Genomic DNA, 19759 nt, shown 5'->3' on the forward strand with positions numbered 1-19759 from the left:
AACTACTTTTCAAGGCCAGACAACTACAGATGTTTACTTTGAAGTGCCTCCATTCATAAAGATGTTGCAATATGTTATTAGATTATAGGCTTTTATTGCGTTATAGGCTTTTTTCTTAAGAAAAAAAAGGGGGGGAGGGAAACAAATTTTCAGCTGTGCAACTCTCCAATGTGAGAAGTTATACACGTATTATACACATATTATACATCATATTTATACTATGCAACATCTTCCTGAACTAGTAAGTCCGCCACAAAGAAAAAAATGGAATAAAGACAAATACTGTCAGCAGTTAGCCCTTCCATATCAATAGGCTTTAACTGAATGCGTTTAATGTACATGGATTTTTTTTAAATGAATCACAAATCAATAGCAGACCTTTCATTGAGCTCAATAAAGTTGAATACAGGCCTTATTTTGCAACATTTGATGCAAAATTATCAGTAGGATCAAAAAATATCAATAGGATCTTAACATGACACAAATTCATCTTCAAAAATTTTATCTAAGACACAGACATGTAGAATTAGAACCGAATAATATAGCAGAAAGTTCCTTATCCTTTCTGCTTCTCCATTTCCATTCTCCCCTTAAGTAAGCAACTTGAATATTCCTAAGCACTTCACAAAACACTGATTCCCTACTACTTTTTTAAGATAAAGATTTAATGAAAATACTTCCCAGAGAATGGGAATGTCCCCAGTAAGGGAAGTCACATTCACAGAACTCATTGAAGATAATTATGATAATTTATAACAAAGTTAATATCCTGAAGCTTAAAATGCAAAGCTAGGAATTTATTTTTACATAAGTTTACGTGGAACTTCTATACCTCTTCAAGAAGTTTCAAATAGCCATTTGTTTCTAATTTTAACTGGATCAAATAAATATCTTCAAAAACTTCCAATAAAATATATCCACTTTTCATATTCAGATCATTTGTCTATACATATCCTAGACCAGTAATAACCGACACACGGAAAGGACTAATCTTATTTTGTGGTCTTCTGTGTATTATATTTCTAAAAGGAAAAAAATTCACCATTTGTTTCATTTTTCTTGTATTTTAAAACTGCTAGAAGTATACTACAAATAGCTACATGATTTTATTATCTTACCACTAGCCTTTCAATATATTACTTTCATAAGTTTGATGTTTTGTTTGCTGGTGGTGGTTTTGTTTTTTGTTTTTGTTGGTGGTGGTTTGTGTTTTCTTTAAAAAAACAGATGATGATTTCAAGTGTTTTCACGTGAATCACACAGTGAAATATTTGAAAACCAGTCGTCATACTAATGTGCAGAATACATTTTATTTCTGTCATAATCTTCCTTGTCCTTTTTATTCTCTGTAGTCACCAAATAAATTTCTGTGGGTTATTCATATTTACCCCTATTTGTTTAGCCAGGCTCATTAATAAACTCAGATGTGTTAAAGAAACGTGAAAATCGAGCAAGGCTGCATCATTATTTCTTTCAGTTATGAATGCTTTCATCTGATGTGACTTTATACAAGGGATAACTGAACAGGCAGAAAGCACAGCACTTCATATTGAAGTTACAGAACTTTAATTTTAATAAAAGAAAATCCAATAGTTTAGAAAAAATTCTTTTTGGTCTACTAATCTATATTTTCTTTTGGACTGCTTCTTTAAACTCCTCAGGAATCTCCAATTTTACCTAAAATTTAAAATTTTTGGAACTCAAAATGACAGCATTGCATGGCACCTCAGCGTTGTGTAGCTACTCAGCAAGAACTCTGATTAACTCAACCACAATTTGCATTTCCAGCCAGGGGAAAACATGGCAGCCCCCTAAAAAAAAAAAAAAAAAAAAAAAAGTATAGAAATTAAGCCTACCAAAATTTCAGTTCTTCAACTTCTTGAATTTCTGGTTACTTTGGACATGTTTTAAAAGTCTTGTTATTCTCTGCACAAACGGTTTTCTACAATTCCCATCACCTATCAACAAGGACTAGAACAGCTTGTCACCATGAGGGGGAACACCCCATAATCAGAACCAATTGGATACTGAAAAATTAGTTTTCCTTATGAATCTGAAATAAAATCATCTTGTCGTATTTTTCATTGTTTACCTCCTCTTGCTAGCCTGATCCCTCTCACTTTTGATACAGGTCAACAATGTTTTTGTTTTGCATGTTCTTTTCTACCTGGAAGATGGACCTAACTCACCACCACCCAAAATCTCCAAGTAAAGAAATTCTCTCTTGAATGACCAAGTAGAGTGATTTCTAATAGGTTTACTGGTACAAATAATTCTGAACAACTCCCAAACAACTTTCAAAGTGCAATTAGCAGAAAGCATCATAGCCTGTACAAGATATGTTTCACCTCTTCTATAGAGAAATAAAAAAAATTCAACTAACAAGGGTTTGGTGACCTTCCAAATAAAGTTCTATAAGTTACAAAGATTTTTCTTTTTGTTATGTGAATAGTCACAAATGAACACTAGAAAAAATAAACAAAAGCTGTGTATACACATTCCTGAAAGATCCTTTGAGAAGATGAAAGACTGAGTACTTAGAAAATAAAATTGCATTCTTTTGGATGAAAAAACACAGGGCAACAAATGAATCTGATATAGACAAATGTATCTACATGAAATGTTGGAACATTTAATAAGAAAGTACATATGTAAATAATAAAGTTGTACATAAAATATTTGAAGTAACAGAAAATTCATCATGCCAAACTATTTATTAGACAGGGTAATAATATATCCTATAGTTTAAAACTTTAGAGACAGCATCTCTAAACTTAAGTAAAACATCTGATATGATCTCAGACAATTGTCTCACAGGAAACCAGAGAATGGCAGGCAATAGCACTAAGAAGAAGAATCTGGGGATTAGAGTAGGATGATGAATTAAATATGAGTCAACAATATGTCACCAAAAAGACAAATGCAAGATTGGGTCATTATTAATATACATGCGCTATTAAAAACATATGAGGTAATTATTGTTCTGCTTGGCACTGGATGATTCTTGGCAGTACTGCAGAAGCCATAACTCCACATGCAAGATACAAAACATTTTATACTACCAATGTACAATGACTGCACACATTTGGGTACCACATTTTAACAAAAGAAATTAGAAAAAGCATAGTATAAAAATCTATAAAACTTTTGAGAAAACAAGAATGATGTGGTCTTTCACTTACACACACAACTGCTCCCCAGGTTAGGTATTTCTACAGTTGGTTTTACTCCATTTTAATTATAGTGCTCTGCTTAAATGAAATACAGATTAAGTGATATATTCAGCAATTTGTAATTGAAGCAAAGTTCTGGCATACTGCAGCGTACTAAAGCAATGGGATTTTTTTACTTCAGTTAGATTATGATCTTACTTAGTACTGTTGAGGAAGGTGAAAGGAACCGTAGGGTAAAAGATTCCAGGGAATTTTCCTTGATTATTTTTCCATTCACACATTTAATTTAGAGAAGAGGCTCTAACTCCATTATTTGGAGAAAAAAAAAAGGCACTAACAGGATTCAAAAGTTATGTGAGGAAGCATTTGAATTACTGATCAGTAGATTTATTTCATGAACAAAACTCCTGAAGAACAAGCCTTTCAAGTAATCTCTTTATCCAGAAGCAATTTAACAGAAAGGTAATAGTTAAGCACTGTGCTCCTTAAGAGAACTAGCCAATAAATCAAAGTCCAAATTTATATTGCTGCTGTATTTAAACATAGTCATAAGAATCATTTAACCTTACAGAATAAAACTCAGCTGATAATTTTTTTTTTGACTAACACCTCATAAAATTCATTCTTGCAGAATTGTGGAAAAGTTAAGCACAGTCTACCCTTCTTATAAAGTTTCTTGTTACAAGGTTGCATGGTTTACACATATATTGTATTTTATTATTAAAAAAATTCCTCCGTATAGCACCCTCTTTGTTGCAACACTCAAACATACTTTGCCCCTAGGCCAGTGCTGCAATAAAAGTAAAATGAATTCAAGACCATTTGCTGAGAAAAAGATAGGTTCAAGGTATTTTCACACTTTTTTTTCCTTGTAACTTTTTCATGTCAGAGTTCTATTTCCCTCTTTCCCCCTGTTCCCTTTGCTATTGTTTTATTATTTCTTTTTATTGGTACACTATCCACTAAATAGCTTTAAGTAAATCTGAACAATTCTAAACCAACTTAAGGTATTGAGGTTTCAGATTAAAAAAAAAATCCAAGACCTGCGTATTATTAGGATATCCAATTCTAAATCATTTATCAACTCATTTGAAGAGATAATATAAGAACAGGACAAATTCACTGATTATTTAAGTCTATTAGATGATGCCATCATACTTTGTGGAATCATACAAAATGGTAATACTGCTTTTGCAATGGAAGTTATTATTTATAAATGTTCATTTATAAATAATTCAAAAATAATACAGCAACTAAGAATGCAAGGTTATTAAACTATGCTCTCTCTCTGCCACCAGATAAAATTAGTATTCTGTTCTATTAAAGACTAATCCAATAGCTCACCAGTGGGACACACAAGCTATCAGTATACTCTTTCTTTAGTTCTTATGTGGAAGGTAACATCTATCTCCACAGCATAAACAAAAAAAAAAAAATAGAAGGGTTGAAAGTGTTCATGCTCCCACCTGAATATATAACTTATGTCCCAAAGCATAATCATAGAACTTAGATTTCACCTGGGAAAGGTCATCTTCTGATTACAGCTGATTACTTCTGATCATTCACATTTCTTAAGTGCTTTAGCTCAGGAATCCTACACTTCATGCATCAGTCTTCAGAGTGCAGAATTCAGTATTTGCTCCTTATGCACTACTGTTGCTTCATACCTTAATTACTATCTGGTCCCCCCATTCACTAATGCATACCTGAGCACATGAAATTTATGAGATAATCCATAGAGCTACCTAAGCTTCAACTAGTTCTTTCTCTTGTAAAATGCTTTTTTGTTCCTTATACAACTTCAAAAGAAATCTCTTACTTAAACTCTCCTCAAGTGTAAGTCACATAGCTGACTCAAGACATACAAGGCAAAGAATAAAATTGTAGAGTGGTCTGCACACTTATTCAAAGCACTAGTAAGGCCACTTCTTCTCCTGCACAAGAGAATACAATTTCTTGTAAGTAGGAAGAAGCAGGCTATGTATTGGTAAGTCTCACTTTTTATCAAGAGTGTATGAGTAGCATATTGACTCTTTCTCAAGTTGTAGAAAGACTAAGGTTAATAGCTATAAACTAGATGAACTGTAATCCATCCAACAGAAACTAGAAACATAGGAATAAGGGTGATTTTCCAAGTCACAGTGTCTGTCTCAGATTTCTCTAAGGGCAAGACTACATATTACATCTAAATACCCTCAATGAGAAGAAAGTCAAGACACAGCACAGAGAATTTCTGTATATTGTAGGTACATTATTAAGATGCCTGCAGCACTAATTATGCAAACAACACATTAGAAAGAGGTTATAAAAACTGATAATACAGTAACATGAACATTTCTTTGCCGAGTTAAAATTTGGTTTTAATGCTGATATCCTGCAAATTCTCTACTGTACCAGTATATAAATTCATCAAATTTATAAGTAAGCAGTTTATAATTCTTGTTAACTGATTACCCATCTATAAAAAGTTTTATTATTACCACATGAGGGTAGTTCATGGCTTCAATTACATAAAAAATAAAAGCAAACACCAGTAAATTGATTAACCAAAATTTCTGCATTATTTTAATTAAAAGAACTAGAAATAAGACATGAAAGTTCCAACACAAAAAATTTTGCTGAAATTGCAAACAAAAAAAATCTAAGAATGGAAAAAAAAGCATGATCAAATTATATCAATCACAAAATGTAACAACTGGCTTATAATCTAATCACTCTGTACTTACGTAGAGAAAAAATCTACTCTCGCTGCTTTGATAAACATGGTTTTAATTTCAACTAAGATTGAACAATATTTAGAATATTGTTTAATAAGACTTGACTATTCCTAGATAATACCAGATTTATGCCTTCCTTAAGAACTGAATGGGAGGTACGCTACTGCATAAAGAATAATGAAGAAAAGGAATTCTCAACTAAAGCAATATTGTATCCAATTCACTTGCTTCTTCCATTCTTTTAACAATCTCAAATTCGCAACTCATTCATCAGAACGTTCTGCCACAAAGAATGAAGCTTTTCCCATTTTTTTTTAGTATGAATATTCAGATACTTTCAGGTGAAGCGATGACTTTCAGTTCAGCCATATAGAGTTTGAACATTTAGCATTACCTGCCCAGTAAAACATTTTAAGCTACTGTATTTACTTGTCTTTAAAAATCTTAGTATATTACTGAAGACATTTCATAGGTGCTCTCCAGTATAAAAGTTCTAAACCAGCAATCCTCGTGCTGCATCCAAGTGTGTGCACTGTTTTAAAACTCACATGAGTGTCTCCACACCACAGAGCAACCACAGAAGTGTAAGCACATCCTTCCTCACAGTAGATAAACTCTTCACCTCAGATCTTTGATGGACAGGGTAATAAGGACAGAACTTTGCATTTGGGTGACCAAAGATTGTTTACGTGCCTAAAAACTCTAAAATTTTCTCACTTCTCTCCCAAACACGTAAGACAGAACTTACATAAGACAGAACTATGCAAAATAACCTCATGCTATTACAAACAATGATCAGGTTCTTCAATATAATCTTACCTGATAATGTTATAAGATGCTTGATTCAAATGTAAAGACACGGAATGGCACACTAGACATAAAAACAGCCCACATCATCTTGGAAAGTGCTTTCTATCAGCAAACATCACTTCCTCTAACGAAAGTTGAATTGTTAACACAGCAATCTGGGGGACATAATTCCATGACGCCATAATAATTTTACATAAGATGAGGCTGTGTTGTGTGATTAAATAGATTATATCAAGTACAATTTTTGTAGACTGGAGTCCTCTACTAATCACAGAAATGTACGCCACTTTTTCAGTATCTTCAGGAAAGAGCTTACAGTAGAGTCACCTTAAGTTCTTGAAATTTTACATTTGAAATAAAACACAGACTGTGTACAATTTGTTCATTACTTAAGGGCTGTGACATTTTGTGGCTAGGTTAAGAGTTCACTTGGTTGAAAAAAAAAGTGTTCAGCACTACTAGCTTACATGATTTTACCATGAATCATCCTTTCTAAAAGGATCCATATGCTAGAATAATGGTCTTGCAAAAGAAACACAAAAGAAACTCAATTTACAGCTCTAAGATGACAACAAAAATTTTAGAATTATGAAATCTTGATATATGCATTCTACATAATAAATATAATGAATTAAAAATTAAGTTCAATTTTTAAAAACCTGTGCTCAAGATCAAGAATTCTAAGTATGTAATTACATACTTCCTACATCACTTCTTGATAGCTTTCATGTTTTTATTTTAGTTTCTTTTATTTTAGTTACAGTGTACAGAGAAATCAGGAAACAAAAGTAAAGTTAAAGCACCAAAGAAGTTCTATAATACAGTCATTCCCTTTGCCAGAGGTTTTTCCACATTCTAAGTAACTGACAACTAATTATGCCTACAATGAGCCTGATTTATACTTCAGGCCTTGCAGGTTGTTTCTTACCCCCATTCACTTTTTTAAAGCTTTACTATTAGCTTTGTTTGGAAGTCTAGTTAAACATGCAAGAGATTTCTTGTTTCCATTTCCCACATCCCTGGCCCTTTGACTTTTACTTTCAGCAAAACGGTTAAGCTCATTTTGCCTTTTTGCTAAAAGGCTACAGCCACCGAAATACATTTTATTTTAATCAATAAAACACTTCATCAGGTTTTCAGAAAGTGCTATTGTATTTTCATAAAGTCTTGCAGTAAGTACACCTGTAGAATCAGTTCAAGTATCAAAGCAGTTGGAGAGGCAGCGCACTAACGAAAACATGTAGTGAGGGGACCATCTAGTGGTGACTTGACTACATCCCATGCACTTTTAGAAGAAAAGCACCCATTCTCTTCAAGTAGATGGGCATATTTTCTCAGTTTTGGTCTGTCTTTAGTTTATAACTCCAATAATGTATTATATTTAGATTTCAGCTTTCTGTGCTCAGACTATGTGAATGGATTTGTTGATTTTCATCAACATGTTCCTGTTATAAAAATAACAATGCCAGTTCTGTATATACGGAAGCTGCTCACAGCATCAAGTTTTTGATTTGAAAATGCTGCCATGAATGAAGTTGCTAGGAGGTGGTCTAGTAAGTAGGTTTCTATTTACCTCACAGATCTCTCTTCAGCAAGGAGATCTCTAATACCATCTTCCTTAATAAATACAGGAGACCAAAATAATCAGTCAAGAAATAACAGTTTACTTTGTATGTTTTACATCTCCAACACATCTCACCTGAACAGACTAGCAGGTTAACAGACCAAATGATAACATAACGAGGGCATAAGTACATTGATGCAAACTAGCAGGGACAGGAGAGCAAAGCTTACATTGGAGAAAGCTGACTGGAAAAATCATACAATACATAACTAGTGACTGGACTCTAAGTCTTTACTGAACATTTCAAACAACCGCAGAGACACCCTTCCCCAGCTACCACATTAATAGAAGCTGTGAGAAACCCTCCTCCCTAATGAAGCTGCCAAGGGTAGAGTAGGCACAGGGAGAGGTTTATCTAAGTGCGCATTTAAATACAGATGAAGAAAAGCTGGTGAACTTTTATAACCCAGTTGAACCATAAAGCAGTAGCGGAGCACTTGTTTCTAAAAGCTCTATTCTGTTTAGTTTCTGAAAACCTCTGATAGGTCCCCAGGTCAGCCAACATTCAGGAGAGATCTCAGGCAGTTTCTCCAGAAGATAACCTGCTTTTTAAGTTAGAAAAACAGGCTTCACTCCAATATAATCTGAAAAAAAAATATAATGAAAATTGCAAGTTTGGTCTGAACAAACCTATTCCTCTTCAGCTTTTGTAAGGGTCTTATGGGATTTTCAGCAGTTCAGAAAGTCAAAAAAAACATTGAATTGAAACTGAGTTCTTCTCCATACCTTGATGCAGGGTTACCTAACTGTTGCCTCATTTTCATACCAATCACATATTCTGACTTGTGTACCAGCTTGTTTTATGACATCTTTACAGTACAGGATGGAGCAGGTGGAACTGAGAAGGTTCTTGAGGACTATGGAGTATGCTCAAGCTCTTTCCCCTCCAGGTTCTTTATGAAGTGGGGAAGAGAAGTCAGGAATAGGTAAATCTCACCCACCTTCACTGTTTACTTTCTCAAAGGAAATTGAAACTTCTTCCAAAGTTTCAAGAGGAATTTCCAAAGGAATAAGCAGCTGAAAACAAACCACTCACCAAGGTCCACGTGGATGTGCTAACTCTGGAACAGTAGATGGGAGTTGTGTGCTGGCTTTACATCCAGATTTTCAAAACTGACTATGCAACCTTATAGCATCAAGAGACTAACAAAGCACTTTGCATCCCAGTTAAGGCCACAGCTACAGTGGCCTGCTAGACAGCAGACTCCAACTGCACATGGATAGAAATCATATTACAAGTGACTACAGAATAAGTCTGAATGCCAAGATGTATTTTATTTGAGGTAAGGGCAAGCAGTGAAGTGGTCATTTTCTTCAGTTTCCATTAAACTGACAAGCAGCTGTTTGGAAGCAGTTCAATAAGAAAGAGCAAATGAAATACAGAGTAGTAACTAGAACCCAAATAACTCCTAGTCCCAAGAAAGGACAGAACACCCTCAAAAATGTCATTGGACACCAGTATAAGCAAGTGTACAAAAATTCAAATTCTATTTTTTCTTTTACTGGTATCAACTGGTATGCCTGTGGAGAATGAGTTCCTTTACCACTAAAGGTATAGGATTAGGAGCTCCATATAAAGAAACAAATCCAGCATTATCTTCAACAAGAGAAATCTAAGACTGAGCAACTTCATATATCAAGTGCCCTGTGGACTCCTGCAGCATTCTTCTTTGCTTCCTCAGATGAAAGATTATGTTCCTGGGGGATTTACATTCCCTTTCCTTCCCTGACACTCACACAGCATGCTTTCCTTGTACTCCTGTTCAACTGCCATTCTCCTGTGTCTGCTCCAGTAGCTCTGTAAACGTGACCTCTGAAGTGCCTCTTTCACCTTCTCATTGTTTCAAGGATGCTTGAATACAGCAATAAGAAAGAGACACATATTAGTCACAGCAGTAACGGAGAAGGCTATAAATGTAAGAACCCTCCCTGCATTTTGTTAGTCCACTTCTAGATTATGGCGTAGAGGTCAGACTGCTAGCAAAGCAAGCTTACTCCTGCACACTTACACCATTATAAATTAACCTCCACTGAGGTGAGAGACTTTGCAGATGCCTGGCCAGGATTCTAGAAGTCAGGAAGTCACATAGTCAAATGAAATATGACTGTTGGCTCTCAATTGCAGCACAGAAGATCTGCCAAAGAAACACACAGATAGCACAACAGACCAGACTAGGACAGGTATATGTTTTACTGAAGTTAACAGCCTATAGACCTTCTTTCCAGATCACTGACCGGTCTTGCAAGATGGAAAATGTCCACAACATTATCATTTATAACCCTCAAGAAGAAGATGAGATGGTACTTAAGTCATGGCAAAAGACTAGGGACAAGACTAAAAGTATAACCTTGACAAGAGATCTAGTTAGACACTCCAGAAAAGACACAAAGACAGATATTCAATTCAGAAAAGCTGTAAGAAAACCACACAAAATTCAGATGATTTTCCCGTGTCCACTTTGCCTATTTCTCTGATGCTTCAATGCTTGCCTTAGTGAATGATCAAGCTGCTGATAGCAGGCTACTATAATTTTCCCATATTTAAGTCTTAAATAAAAAGCTTTTTTATCTTATGATAGGAATGGGGATTATTTATAAATCTTTCATCATTGTTTATTAACATTCTTGCAACCTCAAGACAAGATTTGAGGCCACTCTTTTCCCACAGCAATCAACAAACTCTTGCAAACTGGAACATGAGGAAGAAAGGAAAAGGAGAGCAGTCTGACATGCTGGGACAGAAGCACTCCTAGGAATCAGGAGAAACAGAACTTGCCAGAGTTCCCTATGCTGTTTCTGCTGCTTTGTCTGTCAGGACTGGCTCATAATTTGACTGTCCGAGGTGTTGAGAAGTGTTTGGCTAGCCAAATAGGTTCTGAAGTAAATATTACCCTTTCCTCTAGCCTGCAAAGAGGTTCTCTTCATTTTGTGACTTACATTCCACACAGGTTTTGATAATATATTTATAGATACATCTAGTATCAAGACTGAGCTGGTGGTTAGATCTCTACCCAGAATCTCCATGGAAATCCAGAGTTTATTCTGCACATGCAATGGTGGTAAAAAGGCATTTTGTCTTATCCATCCACCACTCCAGACACACTAATAACTCTTAGTTTATGATACTTTGATATATCCATTACTGCAATCCCATTGCAGCATGGCAGGAATCACATTATTACCTCTTCTCATTTTTTGAGAAACTCTGTATCTTCTTTTTAAAGTTAGCACAAATAAGCCCATGAACTACACACTCACCCCCTCAAGCTATTCATGGCATTTCTCATTTTCTCATCCACATGACTTAAGAGTCAATTTCTCTAAGGTGCTTGTGCAAAATTAGTAGATGAAAGCCTCTTCAATCAGTATGAATTGCGGATAGCTTAATTCAAGCCCAGAGACAAGCCTGAGTTTAGGGTTAATCTTCTAGTAATAATATTACAGCGCATTATCACAGCTCCAAAACTGTGGGGTCATACGCATATATTTATCATATACTCAGAAGACTTTTTGCCTCAGTAAAGTAATGTTATTTTGTGAAAAGCTTGGTCACATTACTTGTGCAGATCCCCCATTATTGCCAGGGAAGCTTGTCTTCTGAAGAGAAATTGCTGTTATGTAGAACAAATCTAAATGATTCCAGATCAGAATATAAAATAGCATTCATAATTGTGTCACAAGTTCAAAGACTGAAATCTATTAAACATTCAAAACTACAAATACACCATAAACATTACTTTCCACCGTTATGTTTTTCCAATCATAGTTTTATTTATTTTTTCAGTCCGTATTATGCATCTCTAAAGAGACTCAGTAGTTTAGGTTCAGAGAATGGAAGTGTTGACTTATTCCTTCACCTGGGATAAGAAAGCTACAGAAAAGCAAAATGGAATTAAAGCATGGAAGAAAATAATTACTTTGGATGTTAAAATATTATTCAAAAAAAAAATCAGTATTATCTTTATAAGTTCATATCTTGTTCAAGACGTAAGAAAACAACTATTTTGTGTTTAATATTCTTTGCCTCATTTTAACTCCTCCCATCCCCCTACATCAGATAAAAGACATTATCATTGAGAAAGATGGTCTCCCCTCTAGATAACAGTAGCCTGCAGCCTTTCAAGATTTAAGTTAACCCTCAACTATTCACAGGTAAACAAATAAAGAGTATGCAGCAAGGAGCTTACCTTTTACACCACCAAATGGTCCATAAGTCATATTGCAAGCAGTTCTCTGAAGATTATGTTCATACATCAGTTTAATCTGATACTGGTTCCCATGTTCCACATTCCCCTGAGTTCCTACCCGAAAAAAAAGTATATATTTCACATCATTTATCCATGCAATTTGGAAGAAGGAGTATCAGTTTAAAGAGCAACCTGAAAAGCTGTAACTTATTCCTAGTGACTTAGATACGAGGGCTGACGTTGCTGTTTTCTTAAAAGAACAGAATTCTCAAAGGCCAGAACCACAACTAAGGTCCCAATATACTAATTACTATATAAAGATTTAGCAAGATGCTGAAGTTTTATTGTTCAATAGTTTTCTTCATGTTAGGCACACCTTTAAGATCAGAAAAAGTCTACTCAAAAAGGCAGAATTCTTAAAATTCTCGCTTTTATTCAGTGGATATACTATATCCAACAACACAGGCTGAGTTGTAAATGTCTTTGCCTCAAATTGAGCTGTAGCCAGTTAAGGTTTTTTTTTTTTTGGAAAAGCTATGTTTTTTTTGGAAAAGCTATGTTTAGGGTACATTTATCACTTGCCTTTACCCAGTCTGAAATTCAATGCAGTGATTTAAGAGTGCAAAGAGAGACACACACATACAGTGACAGCAATAATTTTATCATACATATCACATTCTCAAAAGCATCTGCATAAACTAGTTTTCTGAACCCTTCACAGAACTAGCAGAAATTCAAGAAGCCTTTCTAAAGAAACTGAAGGTACAGCTCCCCTTTTAATAATCAAGAATATTTTCTGTCTGCCCACAAAGAAAAATACTCAGAGTTCTTCACTGTATAGAGTAACACTTTAGGAATCGTATTAGAAAGCAAGAAAAAAAAAAACAACAATAAAAAAGACTGAGAATAGTTACATCAGCATAGAAAAAAAAAAAAAGATCTCTTGAGCAAATGAGATCTAAACCAAGCCTATCACAACTTGAGATATGCAAAGATTACTTCAACACTCATCTTAAACAACATGCCATGAAAGACTTGTAACTCACGCTAACCTTTTAGGGAACTGCTCCAACTAAAATCCACTACAGCTCTTAAGCTGTTACCATGAAGGTAGGCCCACATTCAAGAGAATATCGGAACAGACACAGAGGAAAGCCCTGGCTGGATGAGTACCTACTTAAAGAGCAATATCAGAGGAAAAAGAATCAAGAAGGTAATCAGTCTGTGCATACTAATGATAATACAAGATCCAGGCCATTCTTTAGTTAGCCTTGAAGGATGCTTTCATTCATACAGGAGAAACAGCATAGATTTGCCTTATTACGAATAACAAACACCTTGTAATGTGTATAAAACATGTAAAATTTCACTTTATGACACCAAAATTTGCTGTGGAAGCATAAAGAAATAGTGGTTTGGTTTTTGAAGGAGCTGGTTCAAGAGTTTGAAGAGTTCTGATAAAGTTACTATCACAGCATGAATGCTTACCAATTAGCATGAAGTATCTATTGAAGGACTGTAAAACAGTATTACTTTGGTGTTTAAGCCACATAGACAGCAAGTTATAATTAGAAAGAGTTCTAAACTGACCTGTTTGTTGTATGCTGTTAATGAAAGTATTAAATTGTTTTAATAAGTTATACTGGCAGGCAACAACTGTAAAACTTAAGTACCTTTACAGAGAAGCACAAGTATGGAAGTGGCATTATATCTCAAAGTATTACCCCTCAACAAAGACCAACTTTACAGGTGTCTCCATGCAAGATAACTAGTAGACAGTTTGGTTATGAAGACATGCTGTCCTTTCAGATTCTATCTGCCCACTGAGCTATGAACAGGAAGTAAGCTGCTCCTAGAAGTAAACTATGCTTTCACAGTGGGAGCAACCCCAGCTGTCACTGCACAGAGGTGAACAATATGTGGTTGTCTACTGAATTTTGAAGACAAGGATACAGTCAGTAGAACTCTTACATATGTGCTTTGCACATGTACTAGAAAGAATTCAATGCACAGAGTCTTGTGTGACTTGTCTCTTTATATACTGCATGAACAGAACACTTAGATTTCCAGACAAAGGAAATAGGAAAAAGAAGATTTAAAGAAAAACCATAGTAATTTCACCTTTTTACCAACGTTAACCTCTTATCTTCACCTGGGCTGCATTACCAATCTTCTGGCTTTCTAGAAGTTCAGATTTTTGAGTTAAGAAGTAACTATAATTTTTTCATACTTAAAAAAATAGGTAAACTATCATTAAACAACCATTTGACCATTAGCATGCTAAATAGTAAGTTATTTTTAGAACTGTAACAAGCACTAGTTATTCAAAAGCAGAAATTTTACCATACCCCTATGTACATTCAGACAAATCCTTCATAACATGCAGACACTGCACCAGCTAAGACTCATAGCTAATCTTTGTAAGCAATGCCATGACTTCTTACAGAAGTCGTTGTTATCAGATCAACTCCATCTTCCTGTGGGAGAGCAAGTAGAACAACACAAGAAAAAAAAAAAAAGCAGGACTCCAGCACTGCTAATTGCAGACACACATCACAGTATCTCAAGCACCAAGCAGATCACCAGGTCATTAGCCACTGGGAGTTATTTGGATGTAATTACTAACATTTCTTCTTCTTACATGAGTGAGTGCTAGAACATGATGACTGCAGCTCGCTCTACAGGGATGATGAGCAAACACTATATATTCCAAGTTAAGTATTTAACCTGATCCAACTTTAGTATGATCCTAAAACCACAAGATAGTTTGCATCTGTAAACTAACCTGAAACAGCATATACACAGAGTTTTCGGCAATGCAACACAGCCAGATGAAGTCCTTCAGTACCACTGTAAAAAAGGGAGAAGGAAAAAACAGTTAAGATAAATTTCAAGTAAAAATGCATGAGATAAAAATTCAAAATCACTGTCAAAATGTCAATATTACTTTCAGGTGTTGGCCAGGTTTAAGAATATTAGATGCGAACATAAAACAACCAAGAACTAATCTTCCAAAATTTAAAGCTACTTTCAAAATTAAAATGAATCCTTACAGAACATTTTTTTCAGATTTAAGTATGAAAGGCAGGTCAGCTATTTCCCCAGTTTAGCTTGCAAATCATTCCAAACAAGATGCTGTTTTCTCTCAACTTCTCAACTCTTCAAAAAACTAAATGGATGGGAAGATCAGTATTTGAGACAAGTACTATTCAGCAGCCACATACATGGTTTTTAAAATTCAGTTTTGTACTACTTGCAAAACTAAATCAATTAAACTATTCACCTTCCTCTTGCCCAAAAATTAAGTAGTACTTCCAGTTGAGCAGGCTCTTGTGCTAAAATTAAAGAAAAAGTTTTAGATCTCTTCACAAGCCAAAGCATTATCATTTCTGCATGAGGCCAGTCCATGAGTACTTAAAGAACAAAATCCAACAGACATAAGCCTTTTGTCTTGAAAAAAATTTAAGGAACTCTTCCCATGGTAAGTACAGGCTTGACTCATAGTTTAGAATGATATTTCCTCCTATGTAGATTCTCTTATATCTAATTAAATATAGAGTCTTTTCCTTAGGGCCATAGTATTTCTCCTCTATCTGGAGGCTTATTTCCATTAAATTCCTTAGTATCTACGATCTTCAATCTTCTATCAAACATCCCAAAACTGAGCAATGTTACATCTTGAAACACCATAAGTTACTGAAATTTTCTGTTAACACCTAAAAAAGTATTTTTTTTCCTGTTCTATGTATTTTTTTTTAAGTATAAGTACCTGGAAGATTTTCCTTCAGTAGGACATTAAGCAAAAAATCTCTCCTATGAAGACGGTTCAACAAGCAGACCAAATGCGTACTATGGTATTCACAGATGCAATCAATCAGCATCAATAAGGAAACTGAAGCCACTCCCCACCATCCAAAACAATTAAAGTAAAACATCTAAGCCTTAAATAATGATCAGCAACACACGCTGTTGTTCACTTACGAAACAAATTTTCCCACTTCCACCTGCAGTATTGGTTCTTGTAACTGCACTTCCAAGAGCAAGTCTTCAGCTTGCATGTCATCCCCAGGTTTCACAGGATGTGGATGAAAGATTCGGAGATATCCCATATAACTGCCCACAATAATTTTATCTATAAAAAAATAACCAAATGAGATTACAAAATACAATAACACGTGTAGAACTAGATTTAGTGCAGAAATGCTCCAAAGAATACCCTAAAATGAAAGAATATTTCCATGATTCAATTAACACTGATTATGTTCTATCTTCTAGACAGAGCAAGTAGTAATTAGGTTAACAGAAATGAGTTTTTTTTTCTTACCAATGTAAGCCTGTCAGCAAAGGGTTCAAAATAGCAGTCATAATGGTGGTAGCACTGACCTTTGTTACCACTATAATTCTAAACTGACGTTCACACTTGTTAGGAAAAACATCAGTTTCTGTTTTTTGATAGTAACTCAAACTTTTAGCTTCAACAACTAGGATTTGTGTTTATATGTATCATACCAGCAGAACTGCTAAAATTTAAGATTGGAACTGCTGACACTTACACAAATCCAAACTAGATAGAGATAATTACTACATCAGGTCAACAGATTAAAACAAGAAAGCAAGGCCTTGAGACCACCTGATCTTGATACAGTTTGCTTACCAAATTGAAGTACAATAGTCACACTAGGTTTATTCTGGGATCAGTATTTTAAACAAGCATGCATTTGCTAACAACCAAGAGACTTACAACAAAATTAATTAAAAAAAAAAAAAAAGAACTGCCTCCCATGATAACTGCTAACAACCTAATGGTGTAGCTGGGACTTATTTCCTTCAGATATAGGGCAACTTTATCAACGAAAATCAAATCCAATAGGATTTGTCTGTAAGTAAGGACAATTGACTAATGCTCCCAAACCAAGTTCACCAGTCTCTAAAGGTTTGGCATAGTTCCACAGGACCTCAAGTCAATAGTTCAGAACAGCTACCTGTGTCCTCTCTTCTCTAACAAGAAAAAAAAAAAAAAAAAAAACTTGCACCCACAAGTCCCTTATTCATAGAATATTGTCCACTTCCTCCACTCATCTTTTCCTCAGCTCCGTAACAAGTATTCCAACAGCAGTAAATTAAGAATGGTATAACCTGTATGATTAAACCTATTTTAGAATTTATTAAAAATACTTATCTACGTAAGGATATTTTGCCCTATTGCTTGGCTACTGCAACTAGCTGCATTCACTTTTGGTTCTGAACTCCAGACAAAAAGAAGCCTAGTTTTAAAAGATAAAATGTTACAATGTTTATTACAAAGGAATTTGTTACAAGTGTTTATTTATTAGTTTACTAGAAGTGTAAATAAACATTTTATTGTTACTAATTACAAGACTGCTACTCCTACAATGCTATTTAAGCTCTGCTTTTATATCAGTTACATTTTTCCATTAAGAACAGATTCTACCTGTAACACCTTCAGTTCAATTCCATTTGAAAAAGTTAAACAGAAACATAACTCAACTTTGTTGAAATTCTCCTGAAAAGAAGTCTAGCAATGGTGAAATCAAACTCTAGAATCTCTACTAAGCAAGAACAAATATGTGAGATAGGCACAATAGTCTCATATAGAAAGCCTCAAGTATTTAAATATATACACAAGAACTCTCCCTGACAGGAAAGATCATGACTGGTGTAAATATTCCCTCAAAGAGGCATCGTTTCAGTTCCAGACTTCACTTTCATATTATTAATGACTATGTAAAAAGGCAGGGTTTATGGAGAGTTACTTATTTCAATGTCCTCACATTTTCCACACACAACTGGCTGTTTTCTGGTTCTAAACATCTTCTTAGCTTTGTTAATTCTCACCCTCCTTCTTAAAAACTCTTTCACCTGTAAGTTCTTTTAATAACTGATATAGTTGCATCCATGACAAATTTAAAAAGTTTTGTTTTAAAGATACCTACCACTGAGAGAATAAAACATGAGAGAAACTACTACTGAACACAAGAAAGAAATTAGATGGTTAGAAACCCAGATACATACCAGACAAATGGTACTGTACGTGTCTTATTAATTCTATACGGACACATTAAAAAAAGCAGACAAACTAATTAGTCTGGCTAACAAGTTTTCAGTACATGTTGATTTGATAAAAGTAAACCTGCACCTGCATAGCTTAGGAGTAACCAGTCAACTAATTGTAATTTTACCTTGGCCACTGTTATCAACATCAGCAACACACAGACAACCTTGATCAAATTCTTCCTTTTCTCCAAGCGTTGTGGACCACCAGTCTCGAGCTTTAAACAAGGACATTCTTTTTCACTGGAAAGGAAACAAACTGTTGTTACAATCTATTCTAACATATACATCAGTCCAAACAAACATCCTTTTTCATTGGTAACAACTAAGTATATTCCATCTGTTAGTTTCACATTGCTCTAGTGGAAGCCGAATACATGTCAATTTCAGATGTTTCTGGTCAGGTACTTTAAAAGAAATCTTGCCATGAATTCACAGACTAATTGTGATGGATTAGCATTAAAAGATAAAAAAGCAAATGAGTTGCAATTTTTTTAAAGCTATTAAGTCTCTTGTAAGAAGCATTAAAACCAGTCGTTTAAAAGTTTTTAAAGCCACAGAGCCGAGGTTCTCTTGCTCACCAAGGAAAACCAGCAAAAATATGGTTTCTGATGCTGGTCCTCCATAAAAGAGTTTATTTTAGAGAAGCGAATGAAGATATAAATAGCATCCAAACCTCTACTGATTAATCGCCTTGAAGGTGCCCTAGTGACGCAACCAAAGAACTTGGCCAGACAGGGCACAAATCAGCTTTCCTGCTCCTTACCTGCTGCTATTTTAAGGACCAACAAACACAACTAATCCTTCTGCCCGCGGCTCACTAATAACACTACCACAGTTCAAAACTCACAGCTCCTGGCCCGTGTTTTGTGCCAGCTGCACCTCCAGAAAATCACAGAATGGTTTGGGTTGGAAGGGACCTTAAAGCCCACACAGTTCCACCCCCCTGCCATGGGCACGGACACCTCCCACCAGCCCAGGCTGCCCAAAGCCCCATCCAGCCTCCCCATCCAGCCTCCCCATCCAGCCTCCCCATCCAGCCTCCCCATCCAGCCTCCCCATCCAGCCTCCCCATCCAGCCTCCCCATCCAGCCTCCCCATCCAGCCTCCCCATCCAGCCTCCCCATCCCTCCAGAAGCCCACAGCCCGCCTGCCCCCTCCGGAGGCGGCCCTTAC

At 35.4% G+C, this 19759-nt stretch overlaps 1 protein-coding gene across 10 annotated transcripts in view; it reads right to left on the reverse strand.

Moving 5' to 3' along the window:
- The window catches only part of BBS9 (Bardet-Biedl syndrome 9), a 315416-nt gene that overhangs the window by 295517 nt on the left and 140 nt on the right, over positions 1 to 19759 (reverse strand). For all 10 annotated transcript variants that reach the window (XR_003495378.3, XM_072033266.1, XM_072033263.1 and 7 more), the window contains exons 2-5: positions 18712 to 18826; positions 16493 to 16643; positions 15297 to 15361; positions 12512 to 12625 (exon numbers count right to left, since the gene is read on the reverse strand). Coding sequence is in view for 9 of the 10 variants with exons in the window: in XM_072033266.1 (XP_071889367.1) it covers positions 12512 to 12625; positions 15297 to 15361; positions 16493 to 16643; positions 18712 to 18817 (436 nt within the window). In the remaining variant the exon portion in view is untranslated. The remainder of the gene's footprint in view (positions 1 to 12511; positions 12626 to 15296; positions 15362 to 16492; positions 16644 to 18711; positions 18827 to 19759) is intronic.

This window comes from Anas platyrhynchos, chromosome 2 (genome assembly GCF_047663525.1).
Source record: "Anas platyrhynchos isolate ZD024472 breed Pekin duck chromosome 2, IASCAAS_PekinDuck_T2T, whole genome shotgun sequence".
In the NCBI taxonomy this organism is placed as follows: Eukaryota; Metazoa; Chordata; class Aves; order Anseriformes; family Anatidae; genus Anas; species Anas platyrhynchos.